At 35.9% G+C, this 27,139-nt stretch overlaps 1 protein-coding gene across 2 annotated transcripts in view; it reads right to left on the reverse strand.

The window, feature by feature from the left end:
* Nucleotides 1-23,836, reverse strand: part of LOC121413423 (transient receptor potential cation channel subfamily A member 1 homolog) — a 31,461-nt gene extending 7,625 nt beyond the window's left edge. The window contains exons 1-10 of one of the 2 annotated variants that reach the window (XM_041606236.1): nt 23,673-23,836; nt 19,374-19,530; nt 17,101-17,177; nt 15,862-16,007; nt 13,426-13,574; nt 11,975-12,091; nt 10,599-10,673; nt 9,148-9,245; nt 7,867-8,190; nt 564-698 (exon numbers count right to left, since the gene is read on the reverse strand). In XM_041606236.1, coding sequence (XP_041462170.1) covers nt 564-698; nt 7,867-8,190; nt 9,148-9,245; nt 10,599-10,673; nt 11,975-12,091; nt 13,426-13,574; nt 15,862-16,007; nt 17,101-17,177; nt 19,374-19,530; nt 23,673-23,744 — 1,350 coding nt within the window. In that variant the 5' untranslated portion in view covers nt 23,745-23,836. The remainder of the gene's footprint in view (nt 1-563; nt 699-7,866; nt 8,191-9,147; nt 9,246-10,598; nt 10,674-11,974; nt 12,092-13,425; nt 13,575-15,861; nt 16,008-17,100; nt 17,178-19,373; nt 19,531-23,672) is intronic. The other variant, XM_041606237.1, reaches the window with a different exon arrangement.
* Between the last annotated feature and the right edge of the window lie 3,303 nt (nt 23,837-27,139).

Consider the following 27,139-nt stretch of genomic DNA (forward strand, 5'->3'; position numbering starts at 1 on the left):
AAAATGCTAAAAAATCATTAAAATTGGATAACAAATAACAAAGTTATTGAATTTTGAATAATTGCATTATTCAATTGAAATAGTTTTAGCCATGTTTTCATGAATAGGCTGATGATGTCACATCCCAACTTTCCTTTTTCTTATGTTATTGCATGAAATCATAATTTTGTCATGAATGTGCAGATGATATGTCTCCATTATGATGAAATTGGTTGCAGCAATAAATAACTAATGCACTTAATTAGTTGTCAATCCAAACCAATCGTTTTAGCTCTTGGTAGAATTTTTAAATAAACCTAGTTTGATATAACAAAATACAAAAGAACTGGGGATGTGACATCTGCAAAAACTGTTTCACCGGAATAATGAAAATCTTTGAAATTCAATCATTTCGTTGAAATATCAGATTTTTAATTAAATTTCAGCATTTTGCTCTGTGAATTTTACTCTGTTGATTGAAAAATAAATATATCTAAGCATCTATATTCTTCAATGCATCGCAACTATAAATAAGATAACAAAACATTCTCCAGAAAACTATTATATAGTGCACTGTACTATACCTGTCTTAACACATATTCTTCGTATCGGGCTTCACTGACTGGTATTACGAGACAGAATGTCAACACGTAGATAGACCACTCTAAAAGACTTTGGTAATTAAAGTAACTCTGTCCTTGGCTGTACAACTGAAATATCTACAGAAAAATACACGAAAGATTAACATTAACATCTCTTTGAGCAAAGCGAGGATCTGAATATATTGGCCTACCAAGTTTCACTGCTGAAATGAAAATGCACTTCTTTGCCGATTCAATCTGGACCTTATCTATATAGAACAAATTTCCAATACACATGTTTTGAACAAGATGCAAGGTGTACTGAAATCACCATTAACCTATATAAAACTAGACCATTTTGACAGGTTACATCAAAACATTGTTTGTCACATTTTCGTCACGCATCGATCATGATACCCGGCCATAATAAGGAAATGGTACTGTTTACCAAACTAGACCTTTCCTATCCGGGTTGAAAAGAACGATTATCATTGAAAGAATATGAAATGGGTGACAGAAATCGTATGTGTGGGAGATGTGTGTGTGAGGTTGTGAGTGTGATGGTGTGTATTGAAAGTAAGATAGAAGCAGGCTGAAGAGGGTGTTGAAATTCTTCTATCTTCATGACCTGCATCGATCTTTCAAACGGAAATATAAATGTTACCTTCTTACTCATTAAGGTAGTTTTATATTTGCCTCTCCTTTCCCTTTATTCGTATTTTACTTTCTTTTGCTTTGTCTGGGGTTTTGAGGTTAAGGATCTATTTTTTCTAATGTAATTTATGTATTCCATTTTTTTTTCATTCATTTGGGGATTGACCTTGATAGATCAATATGGCCTTTGTCAATCCCCTCCAAGTTTTGATCTTCTATGTCTTTTTTATGTAATATATTGTAACTATTTATACTTGTTTTGTTATCATCTATGTATGTATTCGATTGCAATGACATTGTATGTTTTATTCAATATGTGGAAAATGAATTTAATTGAATAAAGTCATTATACAGCACGTGTAATTCAGCTGTGAATATTGCCGCAAGCATAATTTTGCGGTAATTTTTATATAGCTTTTATCTATATGTTAATCCAGTTCAATTAACAGAGGGTGTATAGAGCTGCATTATTTTTTGCGCAATTTTGGGAGAATAACATTGAGGTCATACTGAAGGAAAGGAACGTAGAATTATTAAATTATTATTGTACAGCAAGACAAGACCAGGGACATCAAAACGCTGCATTCGGTATCAACAAGAATAGAAAGAAACAAGTTTTGGACAACTGTCGTAGAAGGCTCGACAGAAGTAGACGAGATTGGCAAAACTACAAACTTCAAGAATAGAATACAGCAATGTGAATGTATATGTAGTCATGCACCGTATAAAAGTAACCTACTCTGGAAATCTACCTTAGAAATCTGATAATTTTCTTGCAACACGGACAGATATCTCCCAACAACCTCACTATGACTGGAGAAGAAAGTGTTGCAACTGGAAAGAAGAAGAAAAGTGAGAAGTGACCACTAGAAAGAAAAAAAATGAAGTAAATGTCAGTATGACCACAACGACGAAGAAAAATGCGGAAACGTATATACGGCAACTCGTCGAAACGCCGCCCGAGACCAGCCGGTGATCACACAGAAGGACTGATTGCCGATTCCAGTGAAATTTGGGAGGACCCTGGGAGCAGTCCTCGGTTAGCAGACAATTACACACCAATTACGCTTGACCGATCGCAAATCTACACAACTACAAAAGGAGATAAAAGATGTACTATGTAGTGAGGACATGCTTAACAAAATGGTGTCCCTAATAGTTGACGCCATAATGGATCGAGTATCACAGAATGTATACTCTGCCTTCAAGCTTGACCTTGAATCGTAAGAAAGTAGTGAGGGCATGCTTAACAAAATGGTGTCCCTGATAGTTGACGCCATAATTGATCGGGTATCACATAATATATACTCTGCCATCAAGCTTGACCTTGAATCGTAAGAAAGTAGTGAGGACATGCTTAACAAAATGGTGTCCCTAATAGTTGACGCCATAATTGATCGGGTATCACATAATATATACTCTGCCATCAAGCTTGACCTTGAATCGTAAGAAAGTAGTGAGGACATGCTTAACAAAATGGTGTCCCTAATAGTTGACGCCATAATGGATGAGTATCGCAGAATATATACTCTGCCATCAAGCTTGACCTTGAATCTAAAGAAAGTCAAATCTGTGAACTTCAACAAAAAGGGAATAAAATTAAGAAAGAACTGGCAGCAGCAGTAGTCACCCATAATGAATAGGAGCAATACTCCAGAAGGAATAGGCTTCGTGCGTTCGGGATGATTGAGGTAGCAAATGAAGACACAGATGCTCGTGTAACGCCAAGAAGACGAACCGAATCATCTCGGAACTCAAGAGCGATGATCATAAAAATTCGCAAGATACAACATGAGGCAAAAGGTCTACGCTGCAAGAACCAAACTGAGATCACTGACAAATATGAAGGTTTTCATCCGTGAAGACTTAACTTCGATCCGACAAGAAATCGTCAGACAAGCTCTGAAAAGTGACGCTATTACGAAAGCCTGGAAGATAGAAGGCAGGATCCGCGTCATCACAAAGAGAGGCGAGATCGTCACCATCCGTAACCTAGCAGATCTCGACAGACTTTAACTTCAGTCAACATGCTCACACGTAAGCACAGTCTGTACATTCTACCTAGTCCATCGATGAACATTGCTTTTACATGTATCTATTGTTCTAAAAGTGTATGATAAGAAATCGATTTTATGTGTGAAATATTCCAATTGGTCACATGTTAAATGTGGAAATGTGACAGACGATCTATTTTACCCAACGCAAGATTGGATATGTAACCTTTATTATATGAATCAACTCCCCTGAAAAAATATACAACCCATCCAGAAAATTCTGAATCTTTTGCCCTAGAGGACAATGATTTGGATATATATGTCTTTCCAGAAGCATGAAAATAGGGCATTTAAATGTTCGCAGTCTACGAAATAAAAAAGATGATATACAATTTTTTCTCAGTGCAAATCCATACATCTTTGCAATATCTGAGACTTGGCTTGATCGTGATTTCCCAACCGGCTATTGACATATTAATGATCATAATCTTGAGAGAAAAGATAGAGAGGGTAGTAGCGGATGAGGCGTAGGGTGTTATATAAAGACAAACATACATGTAGTCTATAAGAGAAGACAAGACCTTGAAGACAACTCAGAACTGATGTGGATTGAATTTCAATTGAAAAAGTCATAGACCATACCTTCTTGGAATAGTATACCGACAACCTAAGGAAACGATTAATGAATTTGAAAATACTGAACTTAATATAGAAAATGTTGGTAATTATTAACAGATAGGGTATTAATTACAGGGGATATGAAACTGCAATGTGCTAACCTGTAATAACTTGTCACAAAGAGTATTACAAATGTGTGAAACATTTGAACTTAAATGATTTCAAATCCCACTCGTATTACACCATATACATGTAGTAAAACATTAATTGATCTTTTTGTTTCCCATGTTTTTGGTCCATTAAGGTCTGGAGTTCAGTCTATTGGTTTAAGTGACCATTATTTAATCTATGCTGTCTTAAAGAGAATAGTGTGAAATATAAGCCAAAGATCTCGAAAATGCGGTCTCTCCTAGCCTGGGGCGTTTTGGGGAGTGAAAGTTATATACTGTACGTATGGTCACTCCCCACTAACGTCTGGGAGCCCTACCTATATTTCCACACATACGGGTACAAGCACGCAAATCGCGGGATTTGCGTGCTGTCGCCAAGCGGAAGACAAAGAAATCTAGATTATACAAGGCGACGTAACCACGGAAGTAAGCTCTTTCCATCTTTTCAAAACAAATCTCTCGTTTTTTTTAATGAATTCTTCTTTAAAAATGAAATCAATATCGCAGAAATGTTGGAAATGAAGTTGGACCCCATGTACATGTTTTAGGGCTGGATCTTTTAGAGGGAAAGTAGAATTCTCGGGGGCGAAAGTTTCTGGTCTTGTACCCGTATGTGTGGAAATATAGGTAGGGCTCCCAGGCGTTAGTGGGGAGTGACCATACGTACAGTATATAACTTTCACTCCCCAAAACGACCCAGGCTAGTCTCTCCGTAAATTGGACTATGAATTGTTCTTGAAAGATCTGTCTAGTGTGGACTGGAGCTCTTTATTTACCGATATAAACAATGTGGACAAAATGTGGATACTCTTTAAAGCAAAGTTTATTGAAATATGTGATAAGCATGCGCCATACATCACTATACGTAAAAAGTCAAAACCAGCACCATGGTTTACAGATGAATATTTATTATTTTCAAGAGCAAAATTTGTATAGTGTAAACATTTATCTGATGTAAGTCAAATTGAACACGTCTGGAAAAATATAAATGCACACGAAATAAAATAAATAGCATGAACAAAAAACTGAAACGGGAATATTCTTGTAATGAGTTCAAAGATTTTTCAAGAAACGATCTAAAACAAAAATGGAACGTAATAAAAGAACTCCTCCTAGCCAATAAGTTGGAGTCTCAAAACGACTCTAAGATAGAACATGAAGGTATGACGATTGTCACGAGCGAAACTGCTCTAATTAACTTATTAATCTACAGGCTACTTAACCACCTTGAATAAAAGACCGAAGGATATTCAAGATATAAATGAAGTTATCAATTTAATGTCACAAAATATATGTCATTAACATCGAATCGTTGAGAACATAAGTATATTGCCAAATGGATACTCAATTAATCTTTGCATATAGAAATCATAAAATGGCGTACTTGCATAAGAGAAGGAGTATAATCATCATTGATTGTCCCAAGTTTATGGGAGGAGATCGATCTGAAAAAAGGCCTTTAAATTATGTCACCGAAGGTCTTGGAAAGTTTATCAATTGCTTGATCAAACCTCAATCGGGTAAATGTGGAGTTCGAAAACAGGAGAGATCGACAAACCACGACGACTACGAAGATGGGACGATTATGACGAAGAAAAAGTATGCCGATGAACGACGAAGAACAAATATATTAAAAAAAGGTTTCTATAAACGACACAGAATTGTATGACTTTAAATAGCAAAATACAACTTGGTTCATTTTCGTAAGGATAATTACATACACTTTGAAGAATGGAGTAAGATAAGAAATATGTCATTTGGTGACAAAATGAGCAGAATATATATATATATATATATATATATATGTAAAATTTATCTTTCTATCTGGAAACAGACATGCCATATTAAGCATAAGAATGGCATAAACATTAAAAACATAATTATAAACCAAACTTTACTTACAATTCGGCATTGGGAAGAGAGGAACCTGCCTGCACTGGGTCGAGTGGCACACGCCCTTTTCCTTGGTTAGGAAAACACCCCAAATCGGAGACCTTCTTCTCCAAAATCAAAAGTCAGAGTGAGCTGGCTTGGCTTTCTTGCCAGCACATCAAACAGAAATATGTAACACAAAGAGTCTGTAATCCTACACACCTATTAAGCTATTGTCTACTTATTATGACAACCCAGCCTGCTGGAATACCAGGCAACCTATCATGCCTACAGTTTAGTTACTATGGGTAACATGCCTATTGAAATGCCAGGCAACCTACCATGACAACAGAATACTAAGGTATACAGTGCACATCTGTACACGGAATTTAACAAAAGAGTTATCGAGATTTGAATAAGATCCTACAATGATAGAAAACAATGTAAACATTGGTAATTTATTTAATGAAATGTTTTAATTCTATTGCAGATAAAATAAAGAGCTCCGGTACGCAAAGACAAAATTATTTGGATACTGATTATAGTTATATGAATAATGTACCATCCTTAGAGAGTGCCCTCTTTTTTTCTGAAATTAAAGAGGAGTTTGTATTGAAAGAACTGAATGGTATTGACACCCGCAAAGCCTATGGTCTCGATGACTTGTTAAAGGTTGCTGAAATAATTATTTTCAAACCAGTTACATGTATATACAACTGTTAACTTAAAACAGGTAGTGTACCCAATGATTTTAAGCTATAAAAAATAATACCCATATATAAAAGACAACCGATGAACTACAGACCCATTTCTATCTTATCAATTGTAAGTAAAATTTTTAAAAAAGGCAGCCCATAAACAGCTAAATGAGTATCTCAACGATCATTGCCTGTTGACTGACAGCCATTCTGGTTTCCGGCCTTTCCACTCAACCAACTCTTGCCTTCTTGATATTTCAGAATACATCTTAAGGCATGGTCACACCGCCCGAGCGTTGTTGGAGCGGTCGTGGAGCGGTAGGGAAAGAGGGCCGAATTTCGCTCACAAAAAATGGGGAAAAAATCGAAAACATAAATCGAAAAAAAAAAACTATCGAAATCGAAAATGGTGAACAGTAGCAAGCGGTGATGATTTTTTTCTCTCCGCCCCACGACCGCTCCAACAACGCTCGGGCGGTAGGGAAAGAGGGCCGAATTTCGCTCACAAAATCGGGGGAAAAATCGAAAACAAAAATAAAAAACAAAACAAAAACAATCGAAATCGAAAATGGTGAACGGTAGCGAGCGGTGATGATTTTTTTCTCTCCACTCCACGACCGCTCCAACAACGCTCGGGCGGTGTGACCATGCCTTTAAGGCATGGTCACACCACCCGAGCGTTGTTTTGTGACGGACGGACGACATTTGGATGACTAAGTCTCGCCTTTACCTCTGGTGGGCGAGACAAAAATGAATATAGTTAGTTTAAATCATGTATAACAGACCTTTTTATCAAGTTATTTTTCCTTTTTTATAAATACTGCCAAAATTTCCACAAAGGGGGAGGGGGGTCCTGTGCAATTAGAGAATCGTTTCGTTTTATTTAATTGTTATTCTATCATACTAATAAATTGTACTATAATCTAATTGTTTATTTCTCAGTTTTCATATATTTTTAAAATTGTTCAAGCCAGTAGCATGATCATTATCGCTATTTCATTTTATTTTAATATATTTTTTTGTTACATTTCGACCACTCTGTATATCTATTGTGTATTTTCAATTTGATATGTATGCTTTCATTTTATTCTTTTATATTGTCTGCAGTTTTTTTCTTTTGAATTAATTCTGTATTATGTATTTTATTATGATTGTTTTATGTATTTTCATGTGTACAGGGCTCTCTCGAAAAGCAGTTTTTATGCACTGAAGAGACCACCCTGTCTAACGAAAACGGAAATAAATAAATAAATATCGAATATTCCAAGACTTAGAGCTTATGTGAAACCTAATCAATTACCTCTTTGATAACATTGAGGACAACCAACGTCAACAGGAATCCAGCACTGTTACTCCCAAAGAAATACTTTGCAGCTTCAGAATACGTTTCATCAGGTAACAGCTTGCTCGGATCGTAGACCCAATCGACGTGGGTGTCATTGTAGAACGTGAAGTAAAAAGAAGGGGGATTCACCAACACGTATCCAGTGAGAAAAATTAGAAAGATGAGATACACAAGGAGGGAGACCAAGTTCAATGCGAATCCAAAGACTCGCCATTTGTGTTCGATGAGCTTGATGGAGAGAGGATGGGTCAGAAGATGGACGTGGCGCACCTGTTCTTGCTGGAAGAAAGATTTTTCATATTAACGTAAATACCATTGGTTACGATTTTAATCCTACACATGTATTTTATAGACTAATGATTTAAAACATAACACAAAACAATACATAATCAAAGGTTACCACTAACAGACAATAGTATAAAATTACATCAATTAATAAGCTAATTTGTAGAACAAATCAAAATGGGGTCTGAGGGGACCGAAGGCCGACTTACATCCCAGGATCGGCACCTGGTCTGATCCTAATTGTGTTCCCACATTATTTACAGGAGTTTGCTGAGATGATCATGTATCTATTCTGATTAAAGTGAAAAACGTGAACACAAAGTCGTCTCTTTCGAGTTACCATATTTCCAAAATCACACAGGGGTAAAATAACAAATAAAGGTATATGTATATTATTTTCATTATCATCATATTTACAATACCGTCTCTCAAAAGATATAATGTTCTATAAATAGGATCGGTATGGATTTATATGACAAAATATGATATTTGTTTTATATTATATTTCATTTTCATGAATGATATGACTATTTTTGTTGTTATCTTTATTATGATTTCATCAGGTTATTGATGAAAAACAGTTTTATGGTGATCTCTTGTACCTGAATAAACATATTATGATAAATAAATAAATAAAATTAATTAGTTAATAAACACCTTTCTTTTTCATTTAACATGCTTGTAACTTTCATCTTTCTTATGCAATGTAAATTATGTGTTAAATCTTACTATATGTATTGTACCTTATGAATTGTTCAATTAATATTATGTATTATCACCCTGCCTATTGCCAGTGAAGGGGAATTTGGCCCATAATCACTGGCAGAGGACCTGGGTTTATTGTAACTTCTCTATTTGACTATGAAATAAAGATGATTTATATATATAGTGTTTTATACGTCCTAATAATATTTTCATTTCTAGAAACGATGGATTGGAGTAAATGCTTACCATAAGGGCCAATGGGTGATGACCATTTCTTATTTTAGTATGATTCTGTTCAATGTCCACGCATAGCTTTCCTTCGTCGTCAAAGACATCAGTATTGTCTATTGTAATGAAATAAATAAATCGAACAATAGCCTAATTGGATACGGCTTAAATATATAGTCATTGTACATGTACCACTTACTATCATGATAACTACGACTACTACTTCGACTATAATTCTGCATAATGATAACGATGTGAATATTGCAACTACTTCCTTAAAGACCCTGACCGGTGTAAAAACAATCATATATTAAAAGAAAGGCAATGATTCATACAATACAAATATGCCAAAAATATTCTATACATCTCCTTCCATTTTAAGAAATATTAGATAAAAATCAAAGAAACTGCTCCTCCAAAGTACGCTTCGATTGAGCACCCCACGTCGCCTGGAAAGGATGACGTCATGTTGTGTCTGGAGGGTTGCGATTCCATAGATTTGTGTACAAAAGCATTCGGTATTTTCTTCCATTTCTATATTATGAATCCAATTTTTTTTCCGTTTTCAGATGAAAATGGCACTCACAATTATTCACTGTTGAAATTGATGGAAACCTACAACTATTCACTGCCTTTTTTGTGACTTCTTTGTTTGGCTCTTATTGGGCCTAAATTGCTATGTCAGGAAAAGTTGTGATACATAATCTGAATGCAGATAGATTTGAAATCTACGCCAAATAAGCAGGAAATTAAATATGGCAAAAACTAGTTCAAACCTGTAGATTTCATAATTTAAGCATGTAGGAAAAAATATATGTGATATCACTCTGTGATGGAAGTGAAGAAAATGAAATGCGTAATCTGGAAAGCAAAAAAATAACCCAGTTTTTCTGTGTACAAACCTATGGAATCGCGACGCTTCTTACACAACGTGACGTCACGGTCTCGAGGCATTTGAAAAGCACAATAAAGCCTATTTTCTAAGCCGGGTTCGAAGCCCGATAATTGGAATATTCTTAAGCAAAATACTCAGCTGGGAAGGGCGAAAATGAATAAAGCTCACAATGCTGTATTTAGTAGCTTATAAGCTTTCGATTGGTATATAATTTGTGAATTTCATTTTTGGGTCCGGTCTGGGTCTTTAACTATTATAACTACGTCTGCTACTACTACCTCGAAGATGGAAATTATGATAATAATGATGATGATGCTTACGAAATTCGTAATAATGATGAATAAGTGAAACAATTATATCTATAGTAGCTGCATTATTTTATCAACGATAAAAAAACAAAATAAAGTGATGGTTATGATGATGATGATAATATACAATATCAATAATAACATACATAATAATATATCACGATGAATAGAGAATATGAAATTAGTGGTTGTTGTAATAATTATTATTATATCAATACTCTCAAAATGAAAAATTTAATCAAAGGCCAATGAATGTATATGCTGACCATTTTCTATGTGAGTACGATTTGGTTGAGCATTCACTAGTAAGTTTCCTTCGTCATCAAAGACATCATTGGTATCTATTAGAAGGATTTGAATAACAACAATATTAACCCCATAAATTATGTTTTTTTCCCGTTTTAACAGTAAGAATCTTGTTGTATTCGTATTTTAACTGTTACGCATGTATATATACCTGAATGGTCGAAAGCAATAGCTATAGGTTACCAAGAAAAAAGCCAATGAGTCGAAGAAAATTTATATAGGATTATGATGCGAAGACAACAAAGGGATTTTATGATAATTATGGGTGAAAATAACAGTGCCCGAAGCAATGCAAACCATATTATATTCTAAACCCCTCAAGAAGTTGGAGATCTGATTTCGATCGATAATCCCTACCTTGATAGTGCATATTAATGTGTGATTGATAGCAATGAAAGAGCATTTAATTTTGTTCTAATGATATCCTACATGATATGATTATGGTTCCCCTTTTTGTACAGTGCCTTGAAATGTGGGGAGGGTCAAAAGTCAAAAGTTGCAAAATGAAACACAGTGAAAGTAACTTTTCCTTTTTTCTGTGGTGATGAGTGTGTTTTTCAGTGGTTTATTTAGTTTTCATGCACCTTAACATCAAGATTAACATGGAGATCTGTGAGATAACATGCCGGTTTGAGTCGTGGTTTGAAATATCCATGCATGTTTGTTTGTTATGTGTTTGCTTGTGCAGAGGTGTGTTTGATTCCATGTTAATGTTGATGTTAAGGTGCATGAAGACAAAAGAAACCGCGGAGAAACTCACTCATCACCACGAAAAAAAAGCAGTGACTTTCATAATTGTGTCATTTTGCAACTTTTGAATTGCGACCATGTCCCACATTTCAAGGCACTGCACCTCCATGTGAACCATATTCATATCATGTAGTGTACTGATTGAAAGATAATTAAATTATCTTTTGAATGATATGAAATATGCATTGTGTAACATTGGGAGTTGAGAGAAATTAATGGCCAAACTAAGATCTCCAAACTTTTTTGAGGAGTTTATAAAATAAAACCAATTTTGACATGTTTTATACTAGTAACGCGCTTATACATACCAATACAAACGAACCGACTTTCAAAATACAATTAAGTTACATAATTCGAATATCTAAAAGGGTAAAGGAGGCGGGGGATATATAAAAGAAATGAGACACGAGACGTTACAGAAAGTAGCCTGAAAATGTAAGTTGACAACAATATAATACATTTACAAATAGAAACACAAACAACAAAGCAAAATAGTCTAAAATAAAAATGAAAATAATGAAGAGTAATCATTATAGAATAAAGAAACAAAACTAAATATAACACGATTGCAATTATATATACTTACATTTGTTCTGCTGTGCCCAAGGAGAAAAGTAATCATCGAGAAGTTCCAGGTAGCACTTGACTTCATCGCCATTTTCATTTAATGTGATGCATCTATCCATTACGATCTGAGCTACATCTATTGACAATTAGTTAATAGATGGACAATGTTTATGTGACTGCATTAATAATACAATTTCAAATTACAGGCATATATTTATTACTTTGGTGTATGTCAAGTAGTGTTTTTATCATACGCATTATCAGTGTCTATGTTTTTCTATTTAGCCGATATTGAATAAGTGTAATTAGTTAGAATTATTTCATTTTGTATAACGAGCATACAAACTGAATCATGAATACATAGGATATTTGTGCAGTATCAAGTGTTCCCTGTGTGCGAAATAAAACTAAATTCTTGCCAATCAGAGAGCAACTTTGTACTGGAAATTTACTGATTTTCCTCTTCGTTATCATACTTTCTGGAAAACTACATGTATTATTATTAAGTAAAGACAAATTTAAAAACAAATATGAACGATTTGTTTGTTGTACAATCTTCAAAGTTGGCCCGAAGTTATGAAATGACACTGAGTCTTCCAAATAAAGGGGCGGTCTCATGACAGGGGGCGGGGCAAGAAAACCAATATATAAATTCATAATGAATAAATCATAGAGGGTATCATAGAATTATGCAGCCCAGGGCCCCGTCTTACAAAGAGTTGTGATTGATCTGATCAATCACAACTACGGACGGCCAGCAACTACGGACGGCCAGCAACATCAACATCTATTATGCATGTTTTTCAAAATATTTTCTATGATTTACATTCATGTTTTCATTGATTTCTAGAAAATTCACTGTGCTTCTCTTTGTTTACAAAGGGCAAATTTCATGTAGAAACAAATATGACACTGATGGATTTCCATAGAGTTACGATTGATCGCATCAATGGTAACTTTTTGTAAGACGGGTTCCTGACTTCTCACTATATGCAATGTCTTCTTTTTCCTTATTCGTTTTTCCTCCTCTTTCCATTTTCATTTTCACTACTTCAAAAATAGAAGGGATAGGTCACCCCTGCCTAAACACAACGAATACACAACCCTGAGTTACTTACTACATCAAACCTTTGAACTTGTCGAAATATGCAAAATCGGGTGCATATGTTACACTGTAAAAACTGCGGTGTTAAAACTGACACCAATTGGTGTTAATAGAGGACCACACCCTGAGGTGTTAAAATTACACCCTAGAGATTAAACATAACACCAAAGAGTGTAAATGTAACAACAAAAGGTGTTATAATAACACATATAGGTGTAAAACTAACACCACTAATTTAACACCGGTGTACTGGTGTGGTCCTCTATGTACACCGCTTAACACCACAGTTTTTGCTGTGTATCTATACCATTTTTTCAATTAATATGTTAATAGAGACTGCCATAGCAACTTTTTTTTTCACAAACCAGGCATGTATTGTATCAGCTGTCTCATAGGCGTAGACGTTTTGAATGCTCGACGTCCCAGGCCCAAAGTGAGGTCATGTGATTTCGTCTTCATAAGGACCAAGAGTGTATCGAAATCGGTATGCGTCACCAAAAACTTCGAAGTATCCCTATGAAAAGAGGTAAACTACGATTACAGCAATTTCGATGAAGTAGTGAACCTTAAGCATATGACATCGTAATCTTATAGCGCCCTCCCTCAGAGGATATATGAATAAGATGCGCCAGCTGCAGATCATGCACCAACGCATGCTATGGCTTCAGCCTATAAGATGGCGGAGTGATCATTGCATAATTTTTTTTTTCGTAATAGTCAGCTTGAAATATTAGGCCTTAACCCTATCTAGGCCGGTGGGGGGGGCCTCGGAGGCCCCCCCCCCCCCCTCAACGAATCGCGCAATATTTTCGCCGTGCGAAATTTTTTGACCGCGCCACTCGCTGACTTTTTACTTTCAAGTCTTGCGCAACTTTTGAGACCAACTTTGAATCACCTGGGTACGTGGTTGCGAAATTACGCAACATTATGTACGTGCATGTCAGACCGAAAATTGCTCAAAAACGTGATTTGGTGTACAAAGTCAATGCAAATTGTGTTTTCAACCAAAATTCATAAATGTATGATTATTTTTTAGTTTTGCTGGTCTAAATGTATTTATTTTATGCTTTTTATGATCACAGAAGAGTCCCAAACAAATTTCATTGAAAAAACAATGAAAAACAAAAGGTCAAAAAACAAAGAAATACATAAGAAATTACAAAAACAATAAAATCCATAAGAAAATTATTTGATATCGCAATTTTTGTCATGTACACTTGCTAAGAACACCACAAAGAGTTTCTATACCAAAAATTAGTACATTTGGAGCTTTATTTAAGGAGTTACAGGAAAAAAGTATGATTTTGCATACTAATTAGGCATAAATTAGCATAATCACTTAATAGCGATACGCATGAAATAAATTACTATACAATCTTGTAGATTATGTCCCAGGCAACCCGCGTGCCAATTTTCGGCGCGATCATACGGTCGACGGCCGAGATCTTAGAGGGGGGGGGGGGCTGGGAGGCCCCCCCCCCCGGCCATATGATTTCCCAAAATACCCCGGCCTAGATAGGGTTTATAGACATTAATACTAAATTCTAATTGGTATCATGATGAGATCGAATTCCTCTTAATTATGTATTGGTTTTCAATCCATCATTGTCATGTTAGTATTAAACAAAAGGAGACCGAGTTGTACTTTGGTCTTGTCGCGTGCACACATCAGAGATAGATGCGCTTAATGTGTGTAAATAAAAATTGATATTTTTTATTTATACATGATACACCGACAAGAACAATTGGTTAACATGTGTACTATTTAGGTGTCTAGAAGACGCCTATTTACAAAATCAGGGTTTGCCTTGTAGTTTTAGCTTTTTATTCTCAATAATGGTTGTTTTCAGGGTTTATTAGTTCTAATACATGCACTTGTACACATGTTTCATCTTGGTTTGAGAATTTTTTAAATCGGCTGCTCACAAAGTTAAACAATACCTTTAAAAGTGGAAGAGGAAGTGGCTCGCTAAATGAACGTGTACTAATAATTATTCGCTGTGCAAAGTGTTACTTCCCCCTTTGTTATATCATACACATACCAGCTGTGAAAAATCTATGTGTTTTTCTGCATGATCACAGCTCGTGCATGTCCCCAAATTACATTAAAGATATCAACCATATTTCATAGTACTGTTATGATATTAAATATCAATACTGAATACAGAAAAATTCGAAAAAATATCAAATTTTATGTTCTAGTATTTAATATCGTTTAACGTTTAGAATTCTCGAATTTGATATCATCTTACATGCACACTTAAAATGCTGGGGAACATAATGTCCACTGTGTTGCGTAATGTAGGTTGGTAAAAGATATATTTATTCTGGGCAATAATTATCCAATTGAGCAAATTTATCACCAAATTATTAGTTTTTAATACCCAAATTGGACAGATTTCAACCAATAGTTGTGTGGATAGTATGTTGCCGAGTGATGGTTAAGAATTGGGCCTTTTCTGCCCAACAGTTTCAAGAGTGTGCATATTCCACCATCAAAACTATTTTTAATGTGTTGTCATTGGTATCGTATTTTTTTTCAAAGGACATTTCACATGGCGTCAGTCCGGAACTAAGTCGCGTTTCACAAAGTATTTCATAATGATACAACTACAATAGTCGTTCAAAGTTGCTGCAATCATTGAATTGTAATGACTGATTTATGTAAACTTGTTACATAAATTGGGCATTTTGCCACTCTTAAGTTTGTATTGAACATGACCCAGAAGGGGGGGGGGGCACCAAACTCGAATACGTCATGACTGTATTGATCTGATTTTTACTTTTATCAAGCAACTTACTCCCGGTTATACATGATGGCCAAGGATAAGCAATTGAGATCATCATCGGCATTGGTCTGGCGTAGATCAGCACCGTTGTAGAACAGGAATTCGACTATCGACTGGTGGCCGAGTCGACAGGCAAGAAGGAATGGTGATAATGCACACTGCATCAGATAAAATGGTACAGAAATCCATATGTAGCTGAAAATTGAACTGGATAATGTAGACTGCGTTTTTGCGAATGGTATGAACTGGGGGTGTTTCATGAAATGATTTTTCAGATGTTTTATCCGTAAGTTACCATAGGAACTGTCCTTCTCAGCAAATCATATCAAGGAAAGTTTTTAAGATCTGACAACCTGTTGGACGAAAAATGGAACACTCTTCAAGGAGATACGATTTTGATTATAGGCCCGTACGATCTGGACCCCTTTACATAAAAATTACCAGTATATTAACTTTGCCATCCAATGATAACTTGCATATAATTCTTGATTGTGATTGGCTGTTTTACAGCGTTGCCATGGTGGGGCCACTTCCATTCACGAGTGGATACCATGCGCGACCATGGGGTCTCGAAAACCACCCTAAACACGTAGTTTCCATATTCTGAAAATGCATCCCTTAACAAGTATGGCTTGTGAAACCTTACCCTTAACAAGTATTGGAAACAAAACGATACTCTAGGAAAATGTTCCCTGAGATGAACCCCTAAACAAGTACAGGAATGTTTTATTGTTACGGGTCCTTCGGTCGTCGGCTTTACCTTATTTGGTTGAGTAAGACCCCACCTTCTACAACTCGCGCAAATCAGACTCTAAACACGAAGTGTTGGGGCAAAAAGGACATCCTTTATAAAACATTTTAATCTTGTTTTATCATCCCCGCAAATTTGACCCTAAACACGTAATTTTCCTAGCGAAATAGATACCCTTTTTTCATTATTTTTTTGTTTTTGACACCCTTATCACGTTACGTACGTAACGTGCCCTATCGTGAAAAAGACATCATTTTTACGTGTTTTTTGGTCGCGCATTGTATCCACTCGTCAATGTAAGTGCCCCCTCCCCCCCGGAATTACCATCGGATGGAAAAGTTACTATAGTGGTATCTTTTATACAACGGGGCACTGGTTCTCTCGAAATTCAGTCTGCTATAGGATATGCGCATTTATAGAAACCGGAAATCATACACCATGGTATTTCAAAGTTCAAGATTCATCATTTTACTCAATATATTCTCAAGAATGATAGTCACCTCAGAGTAAGCTAGTGTCCATGCATCCTCCGACGGCCCTGTCACAACCAGGCTTGATCTAGCCATCATATTCACGTCTTGTGAAAAAAATACATGAGAAATATTACAGTGAACACGTGAGGAAACTAACGAGATAAATCGGGATATTATACAGTGCGTCCCACAAAAAACGAGACCGAGATTTATCGATGATTTATCATAACTTAATCACAAATACAATAGACAAATGACCTACCATTGTAAAGCTTAGGATCTCCTCTTTCATCTGATATTACTTAGATTAATTTTCATTCACGCATGAGTGAGAAAAAACAATTTGAAGAGGGGATACCAAAAACTCTTTTGGCGGGCAGTATCTGGGTTACAAAAAGAAAACCACATTGTTAAAAAGTTCAATATCTGCTCTTTAATTTGATACCTCAATTACAGAAAATGGTCAAGAAATAACAAAGTTCTGGTTATTTGAAATAAGGCTTGAATTTCAATAATTTCATAAAATAAAGAGGTTCTACAGGCTAGCGTTCAAACTCACTTGACACTCCGTTTTGTTGACGATCAGCCATGCATAAACCTTTTGCTAACCATGCGATAGCTTCTGTGGGAAACCGGTAAAAACACGTTTATTTCATGGAATTATGGAAATACAAGCAATGTTTCGAGGGAACATAACTTTTTTACCTCTTGACGGTTTTTTGTGACCAAGGTATCAAATTAAAGAGCGGATATCGAACTATTTAGGCATGGTATTTTCTCTTTGAAATTCAGATACCCCCACCAAATGAGTTTTTGGTATCCTTTCTTCAAATTGTTTTTGCTCACTTATGCGTGAATGAGGTATAATTTAAGCAATATCAGATGAAAGAGGGGATTCTATAAGCTTTACATTGGTAGGTCATTTGTCTATTATATTTGTGATTAAGTTATGATAAATCATCGCTCAATCTCGATTTCTGGGACGCACTGTATATAGAGAGAGAAGAAGAAAGAGAAGGAGAGAGAGCGAGATCGTTTAAAAGATTCAAAACATTTATAGACCTACAAAGTCAATAAATCTTAACGTGGTTCTTCGTAGCACATCACTGTATACTTTTTTTAACTGTCTTGATAAAATCATGTAGAAATAGAGAGAATGATTAAGATGTCCCTTTTTCAGCTCATTTACACACAAGCCAAAATCAATCAGTCTGTGAAAAGGTGGAAGTTGAAGTTTGTATTAAATTCATGATATTTTCAGCGTTCAGGCTAATGTTTCCTAGCTGTAATTTGTTGTATTCTATGCTAATTTACATCAAATATTGATACAATTCGTGTCACAATATAACAAGGATTAGTTCTTTGTTTACTATTCTCATCTACGAAACTCCAGCAGCCCTTCCCTTTAACATTGCTTATCATCTCAACCGATACTGTTATGTTTTAATGTTTTTAATCATGAAGAAGTAATTACTTTTGTCTCATTAGATGAAATTCGTTTCGGTAGTCAGTAACATTTTGTTTTTATCATGGTTGGCGATATTACAATTGCAATACAGTCTGTTGAGTTTTAGTACGTGTGCAATATGATGAGTGGATGACCTCACAGAGTACATCCAGAATATGTGCAAATAAACTCAATGTTTGAATAGTCCGCATTGATTCATTTTCTATTTCAAAGGCGAATGCAATAGGTTAGAAAAATCAAGGACATGTAATTCATCAAATTACCAAAAAAATGAATATTGGACCACGAATAACCAATCCTCTTATAGATAAAATCTAAGCAATACAATCCACCTACAGACTATTATAGTCAACATGGTCAAATTTAAGAATTTATACAAATCATATTGGTTACGCTCTAACTTTATCGTACTGTCTCATATAAAAGTATTAAAGCACTTTACCCCAAACAAAAATTACTGATGATAAAAGGATAGTAATAAGAATAATGATGTTGAGGATGATAATAAAAATAATAATAATAATAATAATAATCATAATAATAACAATAATAACGCTGATAACCTAACATGAAAATATTCATAAATAACTCAATAAAAATATAAACAAATAAATGAATGAATAAATAATATAGAAACAAAACCAAATATAAGAAGTTTCACTGATCACATTGACCTGAACCTTTTCTGCATCAAAATTAGTAATCCGTGAGTGTGGTCACAGTGGACTCTTCTCAGGTTCCGTCTGACCCGGAACTTTTACCGCTGTTATAATGGAGATATCGCCCAGAAATTTATTTTCTTTTTCAAACGCGACCTTTTTTTCATGCTCACCTGCGTTTTTCGAGACGAGAAGTTTAACACATGGCAGACTGCCCCCTTTCACGGCTAAATGGAGCGGTGACAATCCATTGCTGTTTCTAGCGTTAATCTTACTGGAATCCGCGTCCAAATGGTCTCGCAATTCATCAAAATTGCCAGATTTTGCTGCCTATATTATTTTGTTACACAAAGGAGAGACCATGAAAATTACATGATACATCGATTGAAGAATAATGATAATAATATAACATGAATAGCATAGAGCTGGTCTCTCGATTGTGACGGAAGATGGACATTTTGATTTGCACTCAAAGATTCAATGATGACTATCCTTACCCATGTAGGTCGAGGTAGGGGTGCATGTGTGTTTTTTATGAGGTGGTAGGAAGTGAGAGTGGTAGTAAGTGAGAGTGGTAGTAAGTGAGAGTGGTAGTAAGTGAGAGTGTGAGAGTGGTAGTAAGTGAGAGTGGAAGTAAGTGAGAGCGTGAGAGTGGTAGTAAGTGAGAGAGGTAGTAAGTGAGAGAGGTAGTAAGTGAGAGTGGTAGTAAATGAGAGTGGTAGTGAGAGTGGTAGTAAGTGAGAGTGGTAGTAAGTGAGAGTGGTAGTAAGTGAGAGTGGTAGTAAGTGAGAGTGGTAGTAAGTGAGAGTGGTAGTAAGTGAGAGTGGTAGTAAGTGAGAGTGGTAGTAAGTGAGAGAGGTAGTAGTAAGTGTGGTTGGTAGTACGTGAGAATGGTAGTACTTGTGAGTGGTATTAAATGAGAGTGGCAGTAAGTGAGAGTGGTAGTAAGTGAGAGTGGCAGTAAGTGAGAGTGGTAGTAAGTGAGAGTGGTAGTAAGTTAGTGAGGTAGTAATTGAGAGTGATAGTAAGTGAGATTGGTTGTAAGTAAGAGTGGTAAAGTGAGAGTGGTAGTAAGTGAGAATGGCAGTAGGTGAGAGTGGTAGTACGTGAGAGTGGTAGCAAGTGAGAGTGGTAGTAAGTGAGAGTGGTCGTAGGTTCATAGTTCATAGTTAATTTACTTCTTTCTTTCACAAAAAAAGCATTCATACACGGCTGTTACAAAACAAATGATAATAAAATAAATAGCAAGGTAAAAAATGGATTGTCAGCGTATAAACATACTTTAAGGTTGTTTACATAAATCATACCCAGTATATGATTACGGAGACAAAAGTTACACAAAATTTCACATTTTTGAAAGAAAAAGGAGACCTTAAAAAGCTAGGCTTGTCAAGACAAGGTCCCCAGTTAGGATACGATAAGTGTATGTGTATAGATATTTTACATACTTAAGTAAGACTACACATCTAAATCTACATAATGGAAAGAAAGGGAAAGAAGGAAATACAAAGAGAAATTAGCAAAAGAAGGAAAGAGTAAGGATGTATATGAATTTATATACAGAATGAAAAGACATAGGGAACGATAAGAGAGTGATTATGAAACGAGGAAAAAAGGTTTATACAAGGAAGACAAAGAGAGAGTGAATTACATCGGGCCAGTAGGGGAGGTGCATAAAGCAGTTTATAAGATAAACGCTAAAAGAGAGGAGGAAAAAGAGGTGTTCAACTAAAACAAAGGATTATAATAAGTAATCTATTTTACACTAAATATTTTAAAGAGTTTCAGCATAACATTTCAGAAAATGTAATTTCAACTTATGTTTAAAGACCGACACACTGACAGAATGAGTTACTTCAATGGGAAGTGTGTTCCAAAATTTGGGACCAGTAACGTATAATGTATTCGGAGCAAAAGTTGTTTTTACCCGTGGTATATGAAGAGCAGCTGCTTGTCTTGTGTTATGATTATGAATTTGACAGTTTTTAATGAATAGTTGAGCCAATGCATTTGGAAGAGTACCATTTTCAAAATCATACATGATTGAGCCTAACTGCAAAGAAATCCTCTATCTTCAACAGTTTATTACTGTGAAACAAAACATTAGTATGAGCACGATAACTAGCATTAAAAACAATTCGAATTGCCCTTTTCTGTGCAATAAGTATCTTTTCTAATTGTGTCCTCTGTGACTTGCCCCATGCCAACACTCCGTAGTTAAGATAAGGTAAAACTAGAGTAGAATATAGAATAAGCAAAGTTTCTTTTGGTACAAAAGAACGCAATTTGTAAATAATACCAGTATTTTTTGACATGACTTTACATACATTGTTGCAATGAGACACCCATGTCAGCTTCTCATCAATTTGCAATCCAATGAACTTAGTGGATCTTACCCTCATAATGTCAACATTGCCAAATAATAAACCTTGTGGTAAGACTGACAGAGAATTACTAAATAGCATATTGTTAGTTTTCTGAATATTCAAAGACATCTTGTTTGCATGGATCCACTGAACTACATTTTCTAGTTCGGTGTTAACCGTTGCTGACAAGGTATTCGGAGCTTTATGAGAAAAAAATAAACTCGAATCATCAGCAAAGAAAATGAATGACATAAAACAACAGATGACAGACTAAAATCATTTATATACAGTATGAAGAGGAGGGGGCCAAGAAGAGATCCCTGAGGGACTCCACACGATATGGTTTGATACCTTGAGTCGGTTCCATGTAACGATGCGTATTGTTTTCTGTCAGTTAAGTAACTCCTGAACCAACTAAGAGCTATACCCCTAACTCCATAAAACTCTAGTTTACTTATTAGAATTTCATGATCAACCGTATCAAAAGCTTTTGAAAAGTCCAAGAAAATGCCTATCGTGTGGTGATGGTTATCTAAAGATCGAGCCACTTTATCAATGAAGTGCAGTATAGCATGAGTAGTGGTATGTTTTTCACGAAACCCAAACTGGTATTTTGCAAGTATTTCAGTCTTTGTAAAAGGTTACTGTTCTATTGTATACAAATTTTTCCAAATTTTTTTAGAAAGATGTCAATAATGAAATAGGTCTATAATTACTGACTGTTTGATGATCACCCTTTTTAAAAAATTGGCACCACTTTAGCAATTTTCATTCGTCTTGGCACAATGCCAGATGTGAAAGATAAATTGAAAATGTGTACAAGGGGACTCACAATACCATGCACAATATCTTTAATCAGCTCATTTCTAATACCATCAAACCCAGGACTCTTATTGCCTTTCAGCGAGGTCACAGTCCTAACAATTCAAGTTCATTTGTTGGCAGTAAAACAGGCTTTCTGTATTTGTCTCTTGCATGAAATCACGAAAGTTCTTCATCTGACATCTCGGGATAGACTCCTGAAGTTTCAGCCCAAAATTGCAAAAGACATCATTAAACTTTTCTACAATAAATTGCCTGTCTTTCACCGAACAACCATTTACATTTAAAAATATTGATAGATTTCATGGGCGATCTAAAAATACTTCTGATTACTTTCCAAGTACTTTTATATTTTTAAAGGTCATCTGAAAACGATCAGAATAATATTGCTTCTTAGTAGTACGTAATAGAGGTAGGATATTTCTATAATTAGGATATTTCCTTCTATTTGAATCAGAACTTCTCTTTTTATATTGATAGTATAATTTGTTTTTTTGTTTGATAGACTTTAATACTAAATTAGTTATCCATGGCATACGTGGAAATTTATTGTAGTTATTCTTCTTAGATTCAACTAGTGGAACATGCTCATCATAGAGCTGCATAAATTTACTGAAGAAATTTTCAAAAGCGTTTTCAACATCTTGATCTATAAGAACATCATTCCAATTTGTTTTTAGTAGAGCTTCTCTCAAGTTTAACCATGGTCACATTTGTACTACGGCGGCCGTACGGCGAATCGAAAACAGCCGTTTTATCAATTTTGATTCAAACCACCTATATGTAGTTGGACAATTTAAAAAAAAAAATTTTTTTTTCAAGTTTTGAAACTTGAAACTTTTTTAAAACGGCTGTTTTCAACTCGCCGTACGGCCGCCGTAGAACAAATGTGACCATGGCATTAGCAACATTTTCTGGAGTGCTTTTGCGCACAGCTTTCCTGTCTTTGGATTTACAACATGGTCTTCCTAAGGAGAAATAACAAAATACAGGAAAGTGGTCTGATATATCTGATACTATAATTCCAGAGGATGGATATGGTTGCACATTACAAAAAATATTGTCAATTAACGTACTTGAAACCTCTGTGATTCTGGTTGGTTTAGTGATAAGAGACAGAGGGGAAAAGGACATTAGTGTATTTAGAAAAAGATCAACTTGAGGGTCATTATTACACTGTAAGATGTTTAGGGGTAAGTGAGAGTGGTAGTAAGTGAGAGTGATAGTAATTGAGAGTGATAGTGAGAGTGGTAGTAAGTGAGAGTGGTAGTAATATTTACTTACCGTAAAGATGCGGTTAGTCGTCGCATTCTCCCGATCTGTGTTGCTTGTTGCAGCAGCTTGCTTCATTTCCATTCTTACTTGAATATCAACGTCAAACCTAAGAGCATGAACCAAGACAAATTATAACATATATAAGGAAAGAGATGAGAGGGTAAATCTACAGATGAAAATAATGACGTTTGATTATATACCAACAAATTTTTCTAAAATCCTGTGTAAACATTATTAAAAAAAATTTTTTGTAGTATTTGAAAAGTGACGATTTTTCTCCAGTGCTCACCACTACATGAAATAATGCCTGTAATGTACGTTTCCACGCATGACTAGGTAGGAAGTCTTCTGTCGTGTCAATAAAATGTATGGGAACAAGTTATTTATATATTTGTGTGTTTTCATGTGTGTGTTTTTATGGGAGGGTGTTTGTGTGGGTGAGGGTGGGTGTGTGTTAGAGTTTGCGAAATTAAGCCAGGACGTTCGCCGTTGCTTCTCAAATGGGGAAAATCAAAGGCAGATGGCAGCAAAGAACTTGTCTAGAAAATGAACCAAATATGTATGCTTCGCAGACGTCCCCAGTTGGTCATACACCAAAAAAAGTCCGCATATGGATGACCATGTGCATGATATGACGCATACGTGTGTGTCGCCACTTGCGTATTATATCGAGTGTGTTTGGGTTTGCACTGTACCCGTATTGGCAGCAATTACAAGCGTATGTGTTAAGTACATTAAAATGATCCATTAATGACGTAAGCGATCAGATTGAGGAGAATTAATTTAGAGTAATTATGTTGATGGTGGTGGTCATTAGAGTGGTGGCGGTGGACCAGGAGTGGTGCATGGTGTTGGTACAAACCAAGGCAGTCACGATGATGATAATTTTCCTCACAGTCAAAGAGAACATCTCGTGATGATTGTGAATGGCGATGGTTACGGAAATCAAATTTGATGAAATTCATGGCGGAAGTAATGCCAATGTTCTTAATAGTATTGAAACTAACATCATCCTCCTTCTAAACAGGGTGGCATGAATGGAAAATATATACATATACACAGTGAATATTTAGACGCAGTACCGTTATCGACTTCAACAAAACAATGTTAGTGCATCCGGAATTCGAAAATGTGAAAATTTACAGGAAGTCAAATGGTACTAAGGTCAAGTTCTTTTGACACCTACGCTGTAGCATGGAATAGGCCTATTACCCGTTACATGTTAATTCGCTAGTCATTCCAATTACCATGTTGATGAAGCACCGGTTTGCAAAGATCAAATTCACATTTTGCCTTTCCTTCAGTTACCATGGAAACACTAAAGTCAATGTCAACTACACATACCTCCACCATGGCTACAGCGGGGAGATACTCCACTGCGAAATAAACGAGTGTATGTAGAGTACTTGTATTAAGATTTAAAAAAGGCTGCATAAATTTCAGATGTAGATATTGCACATTGTAAAGTAAACTCATAAGGCACGGTTCGCATATCGTATACTTCAAATTCGAAGTCGAAATCGATGGCTTTTACAATTTTGTTGAGGACAGAGTTTGATCCTTTGACAGAGAGGAAGGTTGCATGCAATAATACCGTTTGCTTTAACACAATCCATACAACGTTCGCGATGTATTTATTCTAATGCAAATCTAAATGATTAGATCGACCACTCGTTAATAGAAGTGCCCCCCCCCCCCTGGTCATTGCCCACTCTCGGGCCCACTCTCCCCCTCTTCCAACTCACCTACTCATACACATGCATTGCACTCCCTTTAAAAATGTTTAATTTCCTTACATTGTGTGACTAAACTATACGACGAATAATATATGTTCACAATGCAGTTGAATTCAAAGTTGTAGAATCTACTCACCTTCAGTACGCATGTGACACTGCCCATGTATATGGCTTCAGTTGTTAGCACGATCGATGTACATGTATGTAATACTCATATGATTATACCTCACATAGACACGACGAATGACAACACGGAAAATGAACACGAGCTACTGGAAATAATGACGGCTTTCTTTGACTTGTTTGTTGAGGTTTTCCTCACATGAGAACCCATCGATCACTAGTACTAGGCCTACACACGACTATGTGGACCTGCATGCCATTTTTCAATATTGAATAGCACAAAATATAATACAACCGAGCGTCACAATAGAAATTATGTGATATTGAACTTGTACGCTCTCTACTGCATTCAATATATTTTTACTCAAGCGTTGGAAGAACTGATGAAACCCTACTCCAGTGTTTGAGCATGGAGCTATTACAGAGATAATAGCTTTAGCTCTGTTAATAGCTCTATGGTTTGAGGAATTGATGGAACCAGCATGTTTGTATGTGCGCATCGTCACAAGTATGTAGGCGTTTGGTGTAATTTGATGATTCTTCATTCTTCTATTGTGGAAACCTTGAAAATTGGATTAGTAAGCCTTAAGATTTGTGAACATTAATTTAGGCCTATGTAAGAGAGAATATAACGATGTTATGACATTGCTTAGCTCTGGACACATCTTCTAGATCCTTTTAATGGTTTTAAAACTTGAAATAAAAATTAGTCTCATTCAACGTCTGCAAGCGGAGTTCTGAGCTATTTACAGTTGCGGACCGTGACCCCGAGAAGACAAAGCATTGGGGGGGGGCACGGCATTGTTCACAATGCAGTGCCCCCCCCCCAATGCTTTGTCTCCTCCGGGTCACGGTCCGCTACTGGATTTATAACCATTGGGTTATAATAAAATAATTAAGTGAGCATGGTAATTATTTACACATTCATTCTACACCTTTTCTCTTATCGTAATATAGCGGGATGGAAAATAGAGATTTGTTTGTTTGGGTAAAGAAGTTCGTTCGCCTTCTTCCATTGTTTACATTCCTTAAAGGTGTTGATTTCGTTTGCTAGTTTTTCTGGGCCAGGCTAGCGATTGGAATGTGGAAGTGAAAGAGGGCAAACTGACTGGGTTGCTAGGCGTTCAGGACTAATAGAAGTCCATTGGAACTTCAGTTATTTACTACTTTGCTTCTTATTCATGTTCTTCGGCTCGCTTGCATTCTTCAGTGATTAGAGGGGGGAGAGAGAGAGAGAATGTGAACAGGTGTGGAAGCAAGGAGTGCTGGTAATTCCTTGGTGGAAGTGAGCTGTGAGTGGGAGTGGCTGAAGTGACAAGAGTCGCAAAAGAGGATTAATTGACCGAGAGAGCAGTTGGGGGAGTGGTCAAGAGAGTTACGTAAGTTGGAAGAATAATGGAAAGCCGAAGAACTTGAATTTGGAATCGGAGTACACAATAATTAAGTTCCGTTTTATACACTTACATTATAGGCGGATTAATTCTGCGCATTACACCAAAAGTGATAGGGTCGACTTGGGGAAAGGCTTTTTTCGCCACGCGGTGTTTGACCAAAAAGGGGATAAAAAGGGAGTGTTTAGTTGACAAGGGGCAGTTTTTTCGTTCCCGATTTGTTTTG

This window comes from Lytechinus variegatus, chromosome 4 (assembly GCF_018143015.1).
Source record: "Lytechinus variegatus isolate NC3 chromosome 4, Lvar_3.0, whole genome shotgun sequence".
NCBI lineage: Eukaryota > Metazoa > Echinodermata > Echinoidea > Temnopleuroida > Toxopneustidae > Lytechinus > Lytechinus variegatus.